The 19855-nt window shown below is 41.4% G+C and overlaps 1 protein-coding gene across 1 annotated transcript; it reads left to right on the top strand.

The window, feature by feature from the left end:
* Positions 1-5474: 5474 nt before the first annotated feature.
* MIOS (meiosis regulator for oocyte development) lies at positions 5475-19373 on the top strand. Its single transcript, XM_081882852.1, has 11 exons — positions 5475-5617; positions 6220-7591; positions 9079-9177; positions 9893-10150; positions 11468-11637; positions 12712-12777; positions 13401-13559; positions 14188-14340; positions 14913-15117; positions 15299-15428; positions 17072-19373. The coding sequence occupies exons 2-11, from the start codon at positions 6295-6297 to the stop codon at positions 17166-17168; spliced, it is 2634 nt and encodes an 877-aa protein (XP_081738978.1). The 5' UTR covers positions 5475-5617; positions 6220-6294; the 3' UTR covers positions 17169-19373.
* The last annotated feature ends 482 nt before the right edge of the window (positions 19374-19855 follow it).

The raw sequence follows: 19855 nt of genomic DNA, 5'->3' as shown, positions 1-19855 counted from the left end.
TAAAATATCAGAAGTCCACTCCACAGCAACATGGAGCAAAGCTCTCAGTGTGTATACCCCTGTTGTGTGGAACAGGATTCCTGTTGAGATATGACAGACATCCACTATTTGTACTTTCCCCAAACAACTAAACACACTTTTGTTTCAACAGGCCTTTCCAACTTGACTCTGGCTTGCATGTTATCTTGTTTTGGTTGTAAACTGATCTTTTATTATTTTTGGTACTATTTTTGAAACTTTTTTAGTTGTTTTTTTAGTTGTGTTTGCAAATTGTCTTCATACACTTGTAGAAAGTAATTCATAAAATGATCATTATCATTCTGATCATCATCCTAGCTTCCCTGGAGAAAGCTGGCATTCTGTTACACAGCCATGTGCTTCAGTGGACTGGAATGCAGAGAGTGGGCCTCCCTTTGTAGTAGATGGTTCTCCTGGGCTGTCGGTGGTACTGGGGATGAGTCTTCAAAGTCCATTTATACAGACCTATTTCCTCAGGGGACGCAGGTGGCGCTGTGGGTTAAAGCCTCAGCGCCTAGGGCTTGCCGATCGAAAGGTCGGCGGTTCGAATCCCTGCGGCGGGGTGCGCTCCCGCTGCTCGGTCCCAGCGCCTGCCAACCTAGCAGTTCGAAAGCACCTCCGGGTGCAAGTAGATAAATAGGGACCGCTTACCAGCGGGAAGGTAAACGGCGTTTCCGTGTGCGGCTCTGGCTCGCCAGAGCAGCGATGTCACGCTGGCCACGTGACCCGGAAGTGTCTCCGGACAGCGCTGGCCCCTGGCCTCTTAAGTGAGATGGGCGCACAACCCCAGAGTCTGTCAAGACTGGCCCGTACGGGCAGGGGTACCTTTACCTTTTTATTTCCTCAGGAGCAGGGGATGAAGGCTCCACTCACTATTGTAAATGTAAATGTAATTGTAACTTCTTTTCTTTGAGATCAACATGTCTCTGTGTTTCTCTAAAGCCACAGCAGGCGATGCAACCTTCCATTGTCTCCTGAGACAGATGGATGCCAGCAACTTTGTTTCTTTGAGATCAACATGGCAACTGTTGCCTCTGAATACCTTACAAAGAAAATATAGACACATTAGTGTAAAATCCAGGAAATGCACTTACGAGCTCCAGCATTTCCCAAACCAAGTAATTTGAGCAGACTAACATATGCTGCTGTAAGGGTATGAATTATTTCAAGCTATACAGAAAATCTAATCAGAAATGAACCAGTTTTCCACCTTTGTGGACCTATATGATTGGACCAAATATTATGTCACTATGTTTATTAATTCAGAATTATCTGAAATAAATTAATTGTCAAGTTTATCATATAGTTCTTTCTTTGGGTCATTAGCAGTTTATTATTAGCATTCTTATCTTTCATAGCATTCATGAAAGTCACATGACAGGTCCATTGAATCTTTGCCAGCCTTGCTTGCACTCTTGGGAGCTGGAATGCAATAACATTTGGAAAACTATAGGTTAGCCACCCCAAGGCTATAGGAAAGTTAGTAGTTCTTTTCTCGTTTGGTAGTTGTTATGTAACAACTTCAGGCTGGTCTCCAGACTGTCTGGGAAATGTTGCTTCCATTAGCCTCTTTTCATGGATATGTTCTTGGAAACCTGGCAAGCCCTGAATGTGTGGGAATATTGGGAAAAGGTTGATGTGGAGGCTGGCTGGATACTGCCTCACAGCTTCCAAACTTTTTCCTCTTATAGTTCACTTTCCCTGAAAACCTAAAGAGAAAGGTTAAACAAATCCACCAACATGCACATATCTTGGTCTGTTATTTTCTAAACTGGGAATCATTTAGGATCAAATTAGGGATCTACTACCCGTATCACATACACAGAAATCAAGGATTAACTACTCCTTATTAACTACTTTGATTGTGAGATAACTGTATATCTAAAGAGTAAATAATGGATTAAAAATAGATGGCATTGTACTCTGTGATTGTTGGATTGCAATTTGAGGGAAGCAGCTATTCTAGATTTATATTTTCATATTTTATATAGTTGTTCTTTTAAAAAATGCAATTGTTTTCAACTGTTTCCATAATAAAATGTAAAGTGTAAAATGTAAATTGTTATACACAAACACATATATAACAATTTATATAACTGTTTTACATATGTAAATATGAATAAATAGGTACCACTTCGGTGGGAAGGTAAGCGGTGTTTCCATGCGCCTCCGTGTGCCAGAAGCGGTTTAGTCATGCTGGCCACATGACCCGGAAAGTCATCTGTGGACAAATGCCGGCTCCCTCAGCCTGAAGCAAGATGAGCGCCACACACCATAGTTGCCTTTGACTGGACTTAACCGTCCAGGGGTCCTTTACCTTTTTTTACCTTTACATATGTACAGTAATTATGTTGTGAATCACTTTGACAACATTAATTTGAAATGTACCTTAGTAAGCAATTCAGAAATTCAGAAATGAATGAATAAAAACTATAGCTTTTCAGCAAACAGGAAAAAGCTTCAGCTGTAGTCCAGCAAAATTTTTGCTTTTGACAAGCTGAACAGATACAAGATGCCTGTGTGGTATTTAGTTTCAATCTGGGACCAATTTGTTGCCTGTTCACAAAACCGAACAAGGTTCCCAGGAGAACCCAAAGGGTGCCCTCCAGATGTTGCTGGATGACAACTCCTATAATCCATGACCACTGACCATGCTGGTTGCGGAAGATGGGTGTTGGGAGTCTAACAACATCTGGAGGACACCATGTTGGTGCCCCCATCCAAGATTGTTTCCATTGTCAGAGTCAACTCTTCGCAAAGTATTTCACACACAACTGCTAGCCCCTCAAAGATCTGCGATGAAGCAACAGAGAGTTACTCTATACGTAGCTTTCAGGCAGACTTGAGTCCCAGTATTTTATTGTATCTTTAATCATTAAGCAGTTGGTATTTCACACTAAATAAACTGACATGAAGTGTGTCGACAGTTTTGTACTTTTGTTAATATCCATTGCCTGTTTGACAGCACTGAATGTGGGGCTCACTCTTCTCAGTCCTTAGTTTTGTAGAAAGAAAGAAAGAAAGAAAGAAAGAAAGAAAGAAAGAAAGAAAGAAAGAAAGAAAGAAAGAAAGAAAGAAGATTTGAGCTCCACCTTGTGGGTCATAAGAGCACATCATTTAATTCAGTCCCGTTAAACAGCTGGTTCTGCAACCTTTACAAGACTAATGAATGTTGTAATCTTCCTCTCACATGCTCCGCTACATGCTATTACTTTTTTGTCTGTAAACTGCTCAAAGATAGGATGACCAGATTGGTAAAGAGGCACCATCAGGTGCATTTTTAATAGTTGTTTAGAAGAGGGAATTTCAGTAAGCATAACTTGCATGGCCTGCTAAAACTGAGTTTTCAACACACCTATCAAAGTGCAGGTGACCTACCCTCTTTTTCATCTGGCAACCCTATTCAAATGGTTTATTATTGCAAGGTATCAGGAATGGGATTTGTGGCTTCAACAAATTCTGCCTGATTTATACAGCAATCCTATGTGTGTCTACTTGGGGGAGGGGAGTTCAATCCAGTTTCTCATTAGGTAAGAGGGAAGAGGATTGTACCCTTAAAAGTGGCATGAAGGAAGAGGATCTTTCAGATTTTTCCCTTCCTCATAGCAGTGCTATGTTGGTGTTGACATAGCAAATGGTTCTTCCAAAAATACTGTCTGCTACTGTCCACCAGAGCAGCACAGTGATCTCACATATATAGCTCAACTGGTAGAGCCTGAGACATTCCTCCACATGTGGTTGGAATGCCCTAAAATCCAACCCTTCTGGACAGCAGTCCTACAAGAGATACGCAAAATAACTAAACAGGTATTAGAACTCATCCCAGAACTGGCCCTACTGAACATCTTCCAAGTTCATAATGACCACTCACATTATTCAGAGTTTATAACCCACCTACTCTCAGCAGCCAGAAGCTTCATAGCTAGACACTGGAGAGACCTGTCAGGAATAGACATGGACCAATGGTATCCAATTGTATGGGAAATGGCCTTACTAGAAAAGCTAACCAATAAACTGAAACTGAGACGGGGACAAATAGAAGAGGATGCCTTCACCCCAGTATGGCTCCCCTTTATCACATACACAGCCCAAGAGGACAACAAGAATCCACCGACAGCATACAAATCAATCTGGCTTATCTGACCCAACAAGTCCTCTCCCCCCACAAATGCAAACAAACCCAACTGCAGCCAACCAACCACACCCTACCCTCCAATACCTCTCACTGCCAAGGCAATGTAGTAAACGAATAGACAGGGAACCTACCCAGTCAACGCTGATACAAAACCCCACCCGTACACTATACTAAAGAATACTGTATTAGGCTCACCAGCCCGACCCTTCCTCTCCCCCTCTTCTTCCCCAACCCTATACTGTACTCAACACTAATGTCTCACAACAAATGTAACTAATTTGTAAGGAATACTGTACTACTTGAAAAAAGAGAGAGAAGGCATGTTCTTTTGTAAACCAAGAAAATCTTTAATAAAAATAAATAAACTGGCAGAGCCTGACCCCCTCAATCTCAGGGTGGTGGGCTTGAGCCTTCCACTTGCAAAGGGGGAGCTTTGAAAGCAGGGCCAGATTTAGGCTTGATGAGGCCCTAGGGGATGCGGGTAGCGCTGTGGGTTAAACCACAGAGCCTAGGACTTGTCGATCAGAAGGTTGGCGGTTCGAATCCCTGTGACAGGGTGAGCTCCCATTGCTCAGTCCCAGCTCCTGTCCACCTAGCAGTTTGAAAGAACATCAAAGTGCAAGTAGATAAATAGGTACCCCTCCGGCGGAAAGGTAAACAGCGTTTCTGTGTGCTGCTCTAGTTCGCCAGAAGAGGCTTAGTCATGCTGGCCACATGACCCGGAAGCTGTACGCCGGCTCCCTCGGCCAGTAAAGTGAGATGAGCGCCGCAACCCCAGAGTAGTCTGCGACTGGACCTAATGGTCAGGAGTCCCTTTACCTTTTACCTTTAAGCTCCTGAAGGTAATGGGACCCTTTATATGGCCAGCTGTCCTTTGTCAACAACAAATTGTCGCTGTTTTTTTGTACTGAATATATGCTATATGGTAATTTATCGACCTAATAGGTACATAACAAAATAACACAAAACACCGTTGGTGTGTGCTGGTTTTATTTTTTTATTTTATATTTTGGAAATGCACATCCAGGTTTTTTCCCCTTAAATTTTTTTGGGGGGCCCCAAGAGAGTGGGGCCCTAAGCTATAGCTGGTTCAGCTTATACGTAAATCCGGCACTGTCTGAAAGTGATGTTCAGGCGGGCTGGCGGGCAGCTTAGCCTCCTGGAATCCCGGGCGGCCGAAGTCTGCGCAACCTCCTTGCCACGTAAGGGCAGCCGCTTATCAACCCCTCCGCGTTCAAAGAACCGAAGCCCAGGAAAGCCACGCCCATCCATTCTACATAAGGTCTCCTCCTCCGACTCGCCCCCACCTCACCGGATGTATTCCCGCTCGCACCGGAAGCGGAAGTCTCCCTGAAGACGGAAGTGGAAACTGCGACTCCCCGCTCCCCAATATCTTATACCTTTACTGGTTCGCTTCATTTTGACTGCGCAACTCCGGGACCCCAGGAGCGGAGGGGCTGCAGGGTGAGTCCCTCCCGCGAGACAGCTCCAGTTTGGGCGGTGGCGGACTCGGCCTGTCTTTCCTCTTGAGCCGCAGGGGCGGCAGTGCTCAGCATCCTGCAGAATTGGGGTGGGGTCTTTGGGGACGGGGCGGCCTCTGCGCGCCTTCGCGGTGCTGCGCCCTTTTGAGTTCAAGGCGGGTACGACACGCCCGTTCGCGCTTCAGACGACGGGTGGGGACGCGGGGCGGGTGTGCAAACTGCGTATTGAGAATCACGGGTTTTGCAGGATGTATCGACCGCGCGTGCGAACGATCCCAAGTAGAACTTTTTTATTATTATTTTACTTAAAACCTAGGTAAAACTGCAGAAAAATTTAAGTGGGTTATATAGTGCAATCTTAACCATTTCTCCTCAGAAACTGGTCCCACTGAATTCATTGGGGCTTTGTGGCAGGTAAGTGGGGTTGGGATTGGAGTCTTAGTCACCCGTTCCACGATCCCCCCGAAAGCATTTGGGAACGAGAAATTTGAATGTTATTAAGAGATTCTCATTTAGATCTGGAAGACATTCACGGCCTTGTCATGCTATAATATTCTTTTTTCTTTTTTTTTTGAAAAAAACCAGTGTCCATATGAACGAACACAGTTCTAGTCTTCCAACAACACTTTAAACTACTTACATCAATTTGCAGCAGCAGACATGAGTGGCTCCAAACCTGATATTCTGTGGGCTCCACACCACGTTGATAGATTTGTTGTCTGTGACTCAGAGCTCAGCCTCTACCACATTGAATCTGCTGTCAGTTCTGAACTCAAAGCAGGATCACTGCGTTTATCTGAAGAAACTACAGCTACCCTTTTGTCCATTAATTCAGACACTCCGTATCTGAAATGTGTGGCTTGGTATCCTAAATATGATCCTGAATGTCTCCTGGCAGTTGGGCAGGCCAATGGCCGAGTTGTCCTTACCAGCCTTGGCCAAGATCATAACTCAAAATCCAAGGATCTGATAGGAAAGGAATTTGTTCCAAAGCATGCTCGGCAGTGTAACACTCTGGCATGGAATCCACTGGACAGTAATTGGCTTGCTGCAGGCCTAGATAAACATCGGGCTGATTTTTCAGTACTGATCTGGGACATAAGTAGTAAATACACTCCAGAAACTCCAGTTGCTGCTGAGAAAGTAAGGCTTCCATCTGGAGACACTGAAGCAGGACTTGTTGTGACAAAACCACTTTATGAATTAGGCCAGAACGATGCTTGCCTTTCTCTCTGTTGGCTTCCACGGGATCAGAAACTTCTTTTAGCTGGAATGCACCGAAACCTGGCTATCTTTGACCTTAGGAATACAAGCCAAAAGATGTTTGTGAATACGAAGGCTGTTCAGGGCGTAACGGTTGACCCCTACTTCCATGATCGTGTGGCTTCCTTCTATGAAGGTCAGGTTGCTATATGGGACCTTAGAAAATTTGAAAAGCCTGTATTGACCCTGACTGAACAACCAAAACCTCTAACTAAAGTAGCATGGTGTCCGACGAGAACTGGATTGCTAGCTACTTTGACTAGGGATAGTAACATAATCAAGCTCTACGATATGCAGCACACTCCTACACCTATTGGGGATGAGACTGAGCCTACAATCATTGAAAGAAGTGTGCAGCCCTGTGAACACTATATTGCTTCCTTTGCATGGCATCCCACTAATCAAAATCGAATGGTGGTTGTGACTCCAAACAGGACTATGTCTGACTTCACTGTGTTTGAAAGGATCTCTCTGGCATGGAGCCCCATTACCTCTCTAATGTGGGCATGTGGGAGGCACTTGTATGAGTGCACAGAAGATGGAAAGGCTAGTTCTTTGGAAAAAGACATAGCCACTAAAATGCGTCTTAGAGCTTTATCCAGGTACGGCCTTGACACGGAACAGGTCTGGAGAAACCATGTGCTAGCGGGAAATGAAGACCCACAACTGAAGTCACTTTGGTACACTCTGCACTATATCCTTTTAAAAACTCTTGTATGCGGGAAGGAGTCTTAATATAGAGGGCTTGCTGCATTGTTAGGCAATGCTTTTGTCCTGGTGACAGATGAATGAGATATTCTCTTCTTAGCATTGTTTTGATGTATTTATTTCTGCTGCTTGGGAAGACTGTAGGTGGGATGGGCCAAAGCTTCATCTAGGCAAAAAAGAGCCAGACAACTGCAAAGATGTCCATTGGTTGTAGGACAGGAGGTGAAAGAAATAAGCAGCAACAGAAACTTGAGACTTAGGGCATATTGGCAGGAGCAAAATATGTATTGATGATCCACTGGTGTCCAAGAAGACAGTGGTAGTAGGAAGGAAAGGTAGGGGAGGGAGCACATGGAGCAGGGTGGGGTCAGGGTGATTCACCACTTTCAAATTCCTTTAAGGAACCAGAACAGTTCTGCTGACATGATGCAGATTTAACCAGTAGTATAGTATAGTCTGTGTAGGGATGCGGGTGGCGCTGTGGGTTACACCACAGAGCCTAGGACTTGCCGATCAGAAGGCCGGCGGTTCGAATCCCCACGATGGGGTGAGCTCCCATTGCTCGGTCCCTGCTCCTGCCAACCTAGCAGTTTGAAAGCATGTCAAAGTGCAAGTAGATAAATAGGTACCGCTCTGGTGAGAAGGTAAATGGCGTTTACGTGCGCTGCTCTGGTTCACCAGAAGCGGCTTAGTCATGCTGGCCGCACGACCCAGAAGCTGTACGCCGGCTCCCTTAGCCAATAAAGCGAGATGAGCGCTGCAACCCCAGAGTCGGCCACAACTGGACCTAATGGTCAGGGGTCCCTTTACCTTTACCTATGGTCTGTGTATTACATAGGACACGTGGCTGATTTTTCGTTAAAAGGCTACTCTTCTTCATCCAAATGTGTGTTACTTTGTTGAAGTTTATTTATTGCCTTAGGCTATGACAACCAGCAGAAAATAATTTATATGTTCAACAGAACAAACATCAATAGTTACAAAAAATCCAAACACCAGAACAAACTCATATAAACTGCCCCAAACCATATGTAGCATTATTTTTTAAACCATTAGAAGAAAAAGGTTCTGCCGTCCCCCTCCCCCATTCAACCAACCCATTAGATAATGAGCCATTAGATAAAAACTTTAGATAAAAACTTTAATTAATTTACTTTAGGCCTGAAAAGCAAAGTCACCACTGACCTTCAACCCAAAACTCATTACTGGCAGTGCTCAGGCCACATGATATGGCACAAATACCAGCTGTTGAAGGGTGGAAATGGTAATAAATTCCACTGGGATAGCACAAGCTCTTTCTTTGCGGACCTTAAGTAGCTTTTGGGATCCAAGCTGTAGTTCGTTTCTTCAAGAACTGAGGAGGACCAAACCCAGTGGGGTATAGGAATTTCCTAGCCACCCAATGCACCATCATCATCTTTGCCGCATCTTATTTTAATGTTAATTTGCCAAGTTTCCTATACTTGAAAATACTTATGAAGCAGTATACTGAGGATATGGATCAGAAATGCACAGGAAACAAAGGATCTTTAGTTTATGCAGGCATCAAATCTATCGTGAAATCCTCTATGGGTAAGTGCATTTTGACTGATTTCTTACTTAATTTTTAAATTTTATTTTAATGAGTGATTTTGGCCAGCTATTCTGTACCAGCTGCACCTACTTCACAGGGTTTATGTGAGTGGGAAATTTAATGGCCCAATGTACACCACTTTGAGGTTCTTCAGAGAAGGGTGGAATGTAAACACGTCTGATAACAAAAATGAAACCTTCCTGATGTCTTTTGAACTCATGCTGTTTCTGAGTGTGTTTTCTCAACCACTTTTCTGGTTCACATGACATTCTGCATGACTTCCTAGTACCCCTAGCCAACTTAATCTATTTGTACACAGATTTCTAAAAATAGATAAATCCTTTCTCCCCAAATGAGTAATTTTTGTCAGGTTTTGAAGAAGGTGCAAGAAATAGCTGAAGAGCTGACTTAATTAACAGTAACTGTGATGCTTTTATCGTTAATACAGTGGTACCTCCTGTTGCGGACGGGATCTGTTCCAGAGTTCTGGTTGAATCCCAAGGTTTCTGCAACTGGAGGGACTACTTCTGTGCACACACGGCAAAAACCCGGAAATATACTTCCAGGTTTGCGCTTACGCATCCCGAAGTTTACATATCCAGAGGGATACGTAAGCGGAGGTACGACTGTATTGGTTTTAGCTTTACATGTTCGTGAATCTAAGTTTCTATTTATCTTTGTATGCAAATAACTCAAAAAACAATTGCTCTTTAGGAACAACAGAGAACCTCAGGCACAGCAGGAGTGGATCAGACAGACAGGCTGACATTATTCAATATCTGAGTGAGGAGAGGTCACTGGCTTTGCAGCTTTGTGGATGGATAAAGAAGGGCACAGATCTGGATGTGGAGCCCTTTTTATACTCTTTGGAACAGGAAGGAGACTGGGAGCGAGCTGCTGCTGTAGCTCTATTCAACTTGGACATTCGAAGAGCAATACAGATATTGAACAAAGGAGCATCTTCTGGAAAAGGTACCTGCTGTGATTTGGTATCACTTTGGCAGAGTGAGCTGCTCCTTGTTGCATTTTCTTTAATAATATCCTGCTTATCAGTGAAAATAGAGATTTCATATTCTCTTCCGCTTCACAAAGGATTGAATCAGGTAAGTGCTCTGCCAGATACAGCTGGTGTCTTCTGTTTGTGGAGGGCTGTTTTACACCCTATGTTAAAAAGAACATGAGAAACAAACCAAATCTGAATGTTTTCCATTGGCAGAAACAGGAGGCATGAATGGAACCCATTGATTATAGCACTGTGCAAGTGTTTGTAGCCAGTGACTGTTTTCTATATGTTCGTGGATCTTTGCATCCAACACAGTATATTGGGGGGGGGGGGAAACCTGGTTGGATCCCATACCCAATTGCATTAGTAACAGGAAAGGATAGACATCACAATTCTACTGTACCATGGATGAAGCATTTCCATGGATGAAGAGGCTGAAGGAGCAGTGGTACCAACCCGTCCCCATTTCTTCATCTGATGTTGCACTATGTCCTAGAATCAGCCATTCTGAATGGTAGATCAAACTAAACAGTTATGCATGAATAGAATGTGGTGTAAGAGGTAGTTCATGTCAATACAGTGGTACCTTGGTTCTCAAATGGCTTGGTTCCCGAACAAATCAACTCCCAAACGCCACAAACCAGGAAGTAAGTGTTCCAGTTTGTGAACGTTTTTTGGAAGCCAAACATCCGATGCAGCTTCTGCTTGACTGCAGGAAGCTCCTGCAGCCAATCAGAAGCCGTGCCTTGGTATTTTCTTTTTTTTCCAGAATTGACTGAAAACTTCTTTATTATTCAAGTGCCCTATCCCACCCCGCCCAGCAGTTATACATGCATGGCTAAAACATTTTGGCTTTTAAATGTACAGGATTACTTCCAAATACAGTCAACATAAAATAGAAAGGAATACAAAGTTTGTACACAAACTCAGCAAGGAATACACAGGTTTGCAACGGTTTCGGGAGTCAAACAGACTCCCAGAACGGATTAAGTTCGAGAAGCAAGGTACCACTGTAGTGTTACTTTTCCCAGTATCGGGAAGTCAATTTCTTCTCATAGTCAATAAATTGTACCAGCATCTTTTGTTCTGCCTTTCAGAGCGAGTTCTGTTCCAGGGTCAGTGGCAGTTGTTTTTGTTGAACACCTTGATTGCTGAGTTTGGGGGTACAGATCCCTCTGTCATCCCAAACAAAAGATTTTAACTGTATTTTCAAAATGTCCTTCAGAAGTGGAAACCAAATGGCTTGAAATGTTTGCTATTGTGTGGCCTTTATTTTTGCTGTGCAGGTGATCTAAACCTCAACGTAGTGGCCATGGCATTATCAGGCTATACTGATGAAAAGAACTCCTTGTGGAGGGAAATGTGCAGCACCCTGAGGTTACAGCTCAACAACCCTTATCTCTGTGCCATGTTTGCTTTCCTAACAAGTGAATCGGGTTCTTTTGATGGGGTTTTGGTAAGCTATTTTTGTTAGCTAATCTCCGTTGACTAAATTCACAAAGGCACAAATATTCAGATGCAAAACTGAGAACTTGGTCTGGTTCTTTGTGTGTTAGAAAATTTGGCCCTGGGCTGCTTAGGACTTTGGTCTTCAGCAGCTTTCGTGAAACAATCCACTGTGAAAATGTTATTGAAAAGGAAATAATGAACTCAGGTTTACGAGCATTGGCCATCATCTAAGAGGTGGAACATAACCCTAAATAATGAATTTCCCCAGATGGATTCCACTTCTCAACTTTGAGGTGGGATCCCAGCTTCACTTGCTTGACAAAAATACATTAAAGGTCCCATTCTGAAGATTAAGGGCAGGGATGTAGAATCTGTGGTCCTCCAGATGTTGCTGCACTCCTGGCTTCCATCGGTCCCAGCTAGTGAGGCCAGTGGTGAGCAGAGACAGGAATGGGATGGGAATCCAGAACATCTAGGAGGTCACAGGTTCCCCAGTTCCATGTAAACATTTTCCTTAGATATTGCAAAGAGATAGGATTTGTTCAGCAGAGGTAGAGCCTGCACCCCTGCCATTGATTGTACAGTGGTACCTCGGGTTACATACGCTTCAGGCTACATACACTTCAGGTTACAGACTCCGCTAACCCAGAAATAGTACCTCGGGTTAAGAACTTTGCTTCAGGATGAGAACAGAAATTGTGCTCCAGCGGCACGGCAGCAGCAAGAGGCCCCATTAGCTAAAGCGGTGCTTCAGGTTAAGAACAGTTTCAGGTTAAGAACAGAACTCTGGAACGAATTAAGTACTTAACCCGAGGTACCACTGTACACTGCTTCTAAAACTCCCCCAGATTTGGGAAGTGGTGCTTGGAAACCAAACTGAGAAGTTGCAACATATCTTTCACTTGGCAAGCAACTAGAAAAAAAGAATAGTTTTCTCAAAATCACTACGGCTGTTTTTATTAATTTGTCATCTTATACAACTGTAAATATAGAATTGTCATAAAACTTAACATCAGCCTTTTTTTCAGGAGACTGGCTGTTTTTTTTCAGGCTAATGCTAATGTGTTTTGTATTCTTTCAGTATGAAAGTAATGTAGCTGTACGAGACAGAGTGGCATTTGCTTGTAAATTCCTAACTGATGCTCAGGTGAGATGATCAGATCTGCCATCATTTTCTTCCTTTGTTCTTTCTAGATAACATAAAGGGTTGAATAAGTAATTGCACACAATCTTGCATGCTATTCTCTGGGTGTTGGGAAAAGAATTTTGTCATCCAAAAGAATTTTGATAGCCATCCTGAAGTATAATAGCCATTTGAAATAAGTGTAAAATCTAAGTCTTCTTGTACCTTAAAAACCAAAAATTTATTATGACATAAGCTTTTGAGAACTCGTCTAATGATCTCTGTACAGTCTTGTAAAGCATTTGCCCATGGCAAGTATGAACTGCATCTGAGCAGTAAATATTTAACAGAGAAGAGTCAGCTTGGAATTCATGATTCTTTTAGGCCACTGCATTTGTTCTGTATCCCTTCGGAAATATTTTGAAATTGAGTACACATTGAAGGTGGATATTATTTATTGCTTTTATTGCTAAACCCTGATGATTAGATATAATAATTAAGACCTTAATGCTGCAGTGAGCCCAGCCCAACCACACCCCATTTGTGTACGAGAGTGAGTGAGTGTGTGTGTGTGTGTGTGTGTGCAGGTGTGTGGATGTAATTCAGGGAATAAGCAAAACACTGACCAATCTTCTTATTTTAAAAAGCTGAATAGGTTCATTGACAAACTGACAAATGAAATGAAGGAATCTGGGAACCTTGAAGGAATTCTTCTGACAGGACTCACAAAAGATGGCGTGGATTTGATGGAAAGCTATGTTGATAGAACAGGAGATGTTCAAACAGCGAGTTATTGTATGCTGCAGGTTTGTATTTTTTTACATAAAAAATCTGATTTATAAAATTTGTGTTAATACTATACAACTATCATTATTTTTTGTGTAACATGCATAATTTAATAAATATTTAATAAATAAAAAATTAATTAAATAATACTGTGCATGGGGTTATTGTTTTTGTTCATTATTATTGTATGTATTTTTGTGTTTTTATATTATCAACCACCCTGTGATCTTCGGATGAAGAATGGTATAGAAATTTAATTAATAATAATAAAAGCAATTCATTATTGCGCTAACGAAATGTTAGCTACTGTGAAGCAATTCTGATAGGATATTGTGGGGCAATTCATGACTTAGTTCTTGGTAGCGTGGCTGCAGCAGGGGTGAGAGAAGCAAAGTGACTGCAACTTTTGGTACATGCACTTTCATCCTTGTTGGTTTACAGAAAGCCACAGTTTGGATTGGGGTTATTTGCAAGCTAGGCAAATACATCATCATCATCAATTAAGTGGTGTTCATAAACAAGCTTTAAAATTATTTAAAATGGGTAAAACAACATTTCTTAAGCTAGTGTTCAAAATAATGTAATGATGGTTTCAGACCATCTTTGGGGAGACCTTTGAAACAGTCTCCTCTATGCCTACCTTTTTAGGGTTCTCCATCCGATGTGCTTAAAGATGAGAGGGTTCAGTATTGGATTGAGAACTACCGGAATCTATTGGATGCATGGCGGTTTTGGCATAAGCGAGCAGAATTTGACATTCATCGGAGCAAGCTGGATCCCAGTTCAAAACCTTTAGCCCAGGTAAATGTGCTTCTAATTTTCCTGGCCACGTAATGAGTCAATTTAGCCAATGGACATAAAGCAGCAGACTTCATTTGACAAAGAACAGGAAGATCCAGTTGTTTGCAGGGTGCTTGTCTGAGGCACTACTGGTGAACATTATTGTTTTTGTTTGGTACTGTTTTATGTTTTTATATTGTAAACTGTGATCCTTGGATGAAGGGTGTTATAGAAATTTAATAAATAAAATAAACAAATGACAAACCTTTATTTCTAAACAGAAAGTCCACCCAATATTGGCATATATATTTTTATATTTTTCAAAATCAGTCTCTCTCCCCATATCACCTGTCTGTCCTTTTTTTTCTTTCCTAAACATACAAGCTTTTTAATTTTTTTAAAAAATGTTTTGCTTCTGAACTTGTAAGCTCTGTTTAGCTATTATGGCCCATTGATAATCCTATCATCCCAATGGGTGGGTATGAAGTGGTGCAGCTTGAAAAACCTATAGGGTAGCAATATATCTACTAGTTGCTTAATAATAAATAAAAGCAAATCTAATCACCCTCGTATCCCTTTTTTATATTTGCAAGGTGTTTGTAAGTTGCAATTTTTGCGGAAAGTCAATTTCGTACAGCTGCTCGACCATCCCTCATCAGGGCCGAGGATTCAGTCAGTATGGCGTAAGTGGCTCCCCAACCAAGTCCAAAGTCACAAGTTGTCCTGGTTGCCGCAAGCCCCTTCCTCGCTGTGCACTTTGTCTCATAAATATGGGCACTCCAGTTTCCAGCTGTCCAGGTATGGCTTCCTCCCATTTGTTGAACTTCTCCATTTTATTATTCATAGGCTTCTAGCTTTGTGGTCCAGAAAGCATTCTGTGAATGCTTATTTTGCTGAACTGCTTTAATTGGATAGAACCCTAAACAACCTGTTCTCATTACCATAGAAATCAATTCAGACTACATTTTCTTATTCATAGGAGGATCAAAGTCAGATGAAAAGGTGGATCTTAGCAAGGACAAGAAATTGGCCCAGTTCAACAACTGGTTTTCCTGGTGCCACAACTGTAGGCACGGTGGTCATGCTGGACACATGCTTAGCTGGTTCAGGTAAGTTAAGAATAATGTGTTGCTTAAGCCATGGGTTCTTCCAGACTGCATCCCACCTATTTAGAGCTTCTTCTTATATGGATTTGTAGGCCAGCACATACTACCACACTACTAATTCTGCTACAGTAGCACCGAGAATCTGAGACAAAGCCCTAGAAATTATAAGATTACCCAGCAAATGAAAGCATACTCATGAATTTGATACCTTTGATGAAAGTCTGTTCACATTTCTTCAAAATATACAAGAATTAAGGAGCTTTTTAAAATTACAAAACCCAACACCATCTTGAGCATTAACCGAACATGGTAGCACATAATGTAGAACAATTCATAAGACAAATTTAGTGTATTTGAAGACTAAGGGAACACAAGGCTTTCTGATGTTCTCATGTGTGGTGTTCAAGAGTGGTTTAATGTTCAATGTTTGCTTGGACTCTTAAAAAGTGGCAGTATAAGGACTGCAGCCAACACGGCATGATCAGAGTTCTGCTTGCACAACGGAACTTCCACTTTCCCCTGCAGTCCTCCTACTACCCTCCGAATTTTCTCTGGCAGGTCCCCCAACCTGCCAGTGCAGATGTCAAAGGCATAGAGGGAAGTTACGTTCCATTGCGCAGGGGGAACTTATTGTAGTTCTGCTTTTGGACTAGCACTGTTGACTACTGCTCTAAGTCTAAATACCTACAACAGGCATGCTCAAGGATTTATATGCCCCCTTGGTGGGATTTCCCCCCTTCCCGCCCCCTTCTGAACAGCAGGTCTCCATTGGAACTAGTTGCATATGGTGCCTTGCAAAACATGCCTTCCTAGTAACATGCAGTCGGCATGAGTGAATTCATTACACATGTGAAGGCTAAATTGCACTTTTTTGCACTTCTACAACTTTGGGGCATTTTTTATTTCTCAGGGTCTTACAAGAATTTTCTCTGTTGTCTTGCTGTAGCCTACATGCCCTCAGATGTTATAATAAAGCTGTTCATTATTATCACAGTAAATGCTAGCTGACACATGGTAGGATATTTGAGGCATATGGTTTTCTCAGTATTGACCTCAAAGCAGTTATATTACCTTTTAAAGCTATCGCCCTTTGTTCTATAAGCTCTTTCAACACATTAGCTGTAGCCCAGAGCTCTATACAGATGCACTCATGAAAGATTCTATGGGGAATGAACATAACGTTCCAACTGCAGTCAATTGATGTTTCCAGGCAGTGCATTTAGGCTCAAATGGGTGGTGGGATGTTACATACATTATTCTGTGGTAGCTAATCATCTTGTATTACATTCCAAGCTGCATTCCTCCACTTCCAACTGTTCAATCTTTAGCATCAAATCAATTTTACTTTTGGAGCATGAACACACTGCTTTCAATTTATTGTTTAAAATAAGAATTGGAGGGAGTTATTTCAGGGACACTTAAAACGTATCTTGTAGAGTGGATTATAGACATGAGCAGCTCTGGATTATTATTATTTTAAACAATGTTAACCATTTGTGTTTTCTGTAATCTCTTTCTAACCAATACCAAAGTGCTTTATTCTTTTTTAATGAGAAAAATACACATTAAATTTGATGGGTTGTTGTTGTTTTTTTAAATAAAAAGGCTGCCTTGCAGTGTTATAATGCTACTTCTTTCTTGTCCAGGGACCATACTGAATGCCCTGTTTCTGCCTGCTCCTGCAAATGTATGCAGCTGGATACAACGGGGAATCTTGTCCCGGCAGAGATGATCCAGCCATGAAACATTAGAGCTTAAATAAGGTCCTTCACATGAGAGGCTTTCTCCAATAGGTTTCCCTCAGAGCCCAAACACATACCTCTGAACGTGTTACTGTAGACTTGCCTGCAATAGAAAAATAAATTATCCTATCACATCAGCAATTTGATGTGTGGTTGATTTTGATTCTTCAAATCTGGCATGTGGACTTCGTTCAGTGGGTTGTGAAGCAGTTCATTTCAGTGGCATTTATAGGTTTCATTGAAATTCAAAGCAGCCTTCAGGAAGACTTTCAGCACTACACTGTCCAGACCTTGAGGCTTCCATCTGAGATGAAGTGGCATCATTTGCTGTGCTTTGGTAATTCCATTGAAAACTCTTCTTGGAAAGACAGTCATGCTGGATATACAGATGTTTCCACCAGCATTTTTTCTAGCTTGGATTTTAAAGTGTTTATGCTCCCATCTATAACTTAGCTCACACTGCATTGCTTTTCTGTGACACTCCTAAGACAAATCTTTGTGTGAGTTGAGCTGCTTTGGTTTGGATGAGTAAATATCCAAGTAAGTATCTCAGTGCCAGTGTAACATGTTTTGCGGGCCATCCCAAAATAATGTAATTAGTGTTAAAAAGCTTCAGATTAATTAATACCGGACTGTAGCTGTGTAAGTTCAATGATGTGAAAGACCTAACCTTTGAAAAAAACTACATTTTACCTGTATTCCCGAAACATACTATAGTGTGAATTGCATACATCCAAATTTTGCTTTGGGTCAAGAGGACATTCATTTGCATCAGAAAACCACAAGCATATAATACACAATCAAGAACAGCCTGAGACATTAGTTAAAAGTTCACTTACAAAATGTGGACGACATAGAATATCACCTGCCTAGTTGTGGCAATGGCTGCTTGTATCAGATGTTGATGAGCAAATAAATCTCACCCTCCAAAAAAACTCCCCATCGAACTGGTTTAAACCTCTGTCAAAATAAAAAAGGAGCTTATAGATTTGGATAGTGGATAGTATATAATATACTTCCATAGGGTAAAATATAGAAAGGTAACATTGCCATGAAATGAATATGGTAATACAGTGACTGGTATAGAACACTAGTGCTGGTGTAGGGAACTTTAGATTTTGCTCACCTACAACTCGCACTATCATTGGCCACGTATACTGGGGTTGATAGGAGAGCCAAAGATTCCTCACACCTACTGTAGTGTATGTTACATTTTAGTTTACATTTTTTCTACTGTTAATTAGCAACACAGCAAGTAAGTTGCATTCAAACTTTCACTAGTCAACTAGAAACTTGAACTTCCTTTGTGCACATTTTCAATGCAATGTAATTGTTTGGCCTACGTTATAGCTGACTAATTGACAATCTTCTGTTGGCTTGGATGCAAAGAACCATGCACAATATTCTGTGCATGCCCCTGGGCTTTCTTGCCTACTTTCTCACTGCATTATGAAGGGCAGTGTGGTGCAGTGGGTAGGTCAAAAATTGGCCACAGATGCAAGTGGGAGAGAGTTCTACTTGCATGCAGGCCATTTTGGATCCAAGCTTCCGTCTTTGTACAAAGATACGATGTTAAAAGGGGAGGGGGGAAACAAATGTTTAATGGAAGCAGAAATATTTATTTCTATGTACACCATTTTTTTAATAGTCAAAGTCTACTTCCTGTCAGAATTGCATTTTTACTATTGATCAATATTTAAGATGCATATCACAATATCTAAGTTCCTGTATTTTTGTAGTTGCTTCAATACATTTCCAGAATATCTAGAATTAATTTTAAGCCTTTAAGAGCAACTTATAGCCTTTATTTTTGTTCCCTTATATTCAAAGTATTAAAAGAGCTCTGATATTAATATGGTGTCTCCTTCCCTTCTGTAAAAATTATACTGAGTATGTAAATAGGAACTGCTATTAATGTGTTACCCAGTTGTCTTAACAGTATCTTGTAAAATTAAAGCAGTTGTATTTGCTGACTTTGAGAGGGCACAAATTCTTTTGTGCACATGAAAGTTCTGTATGAATATCTTAACACTCAGTGCTCAATGATGCAGGGGCTGTACTGCATAGAGTAGTTCTGATTTGAAGTCAGTTCTCAGGCATTTCGGCTTGTGTATGTATTTCTGCAGACCGAGGGTTTTTAACCACTTCTGTTAATACAGTTGCTTCTCCTTTTGACATTGTAAAATAAAAGCTTGATTTAACTTCCCATTTTGATTAAATGTTTCATGAACTTCATACAGGTGATGCTGCAATAGTCCAGGTAGATACTAGTACCAGATTTTGTAGTATTGTGTTCTGATTTCAGCACCGGGCAGTATTGGGTGTTAAAGTAAACAGGGAAGCTCCAACATTCAAAGTGCTTACCTTTATAGTAAATCTACATTGAAAAATAAGGCTTTGATTTATGGTGCCCCCCACTCCAAAAAACCTCCAGGAGTCCTGCTTTACAAAAATATTCCAGCTACTTTGTAAAGAACAGATATTCGGTACGAATCATTCTTCAGACAAGAACTACTACATAAATGGTGTTTATTGTTGAACTGCTATAACATGCTGGTTAGGTAAGGCGACTAAAGCACCAATTAAGTCTTAGAATAAAACCAAACACGTTTTACTTTAGATGTCATCAATATTATGATAGTTTGCATTTTATTTAATACACTGATTTCTCTGATACTTTTCATGTAC

Source organism: Podarcis melisellensis (genome assembly GCF_964234715.1).
Source record: "Podarcis melisellensis genome assembly, chromosome: 12".
Taxonomy (NCBI): Eukaryota; Metazoa; Chordata; class Lepidosauria; order Squamata; family Lacertidae; genus Podarcis; species Podarcis melisellensis.
The sequence above is the reverse complement of the archived record's forward strand: the minus strand, read 5'-3'. Positions and strand labels throughout refer to the sequence as shown.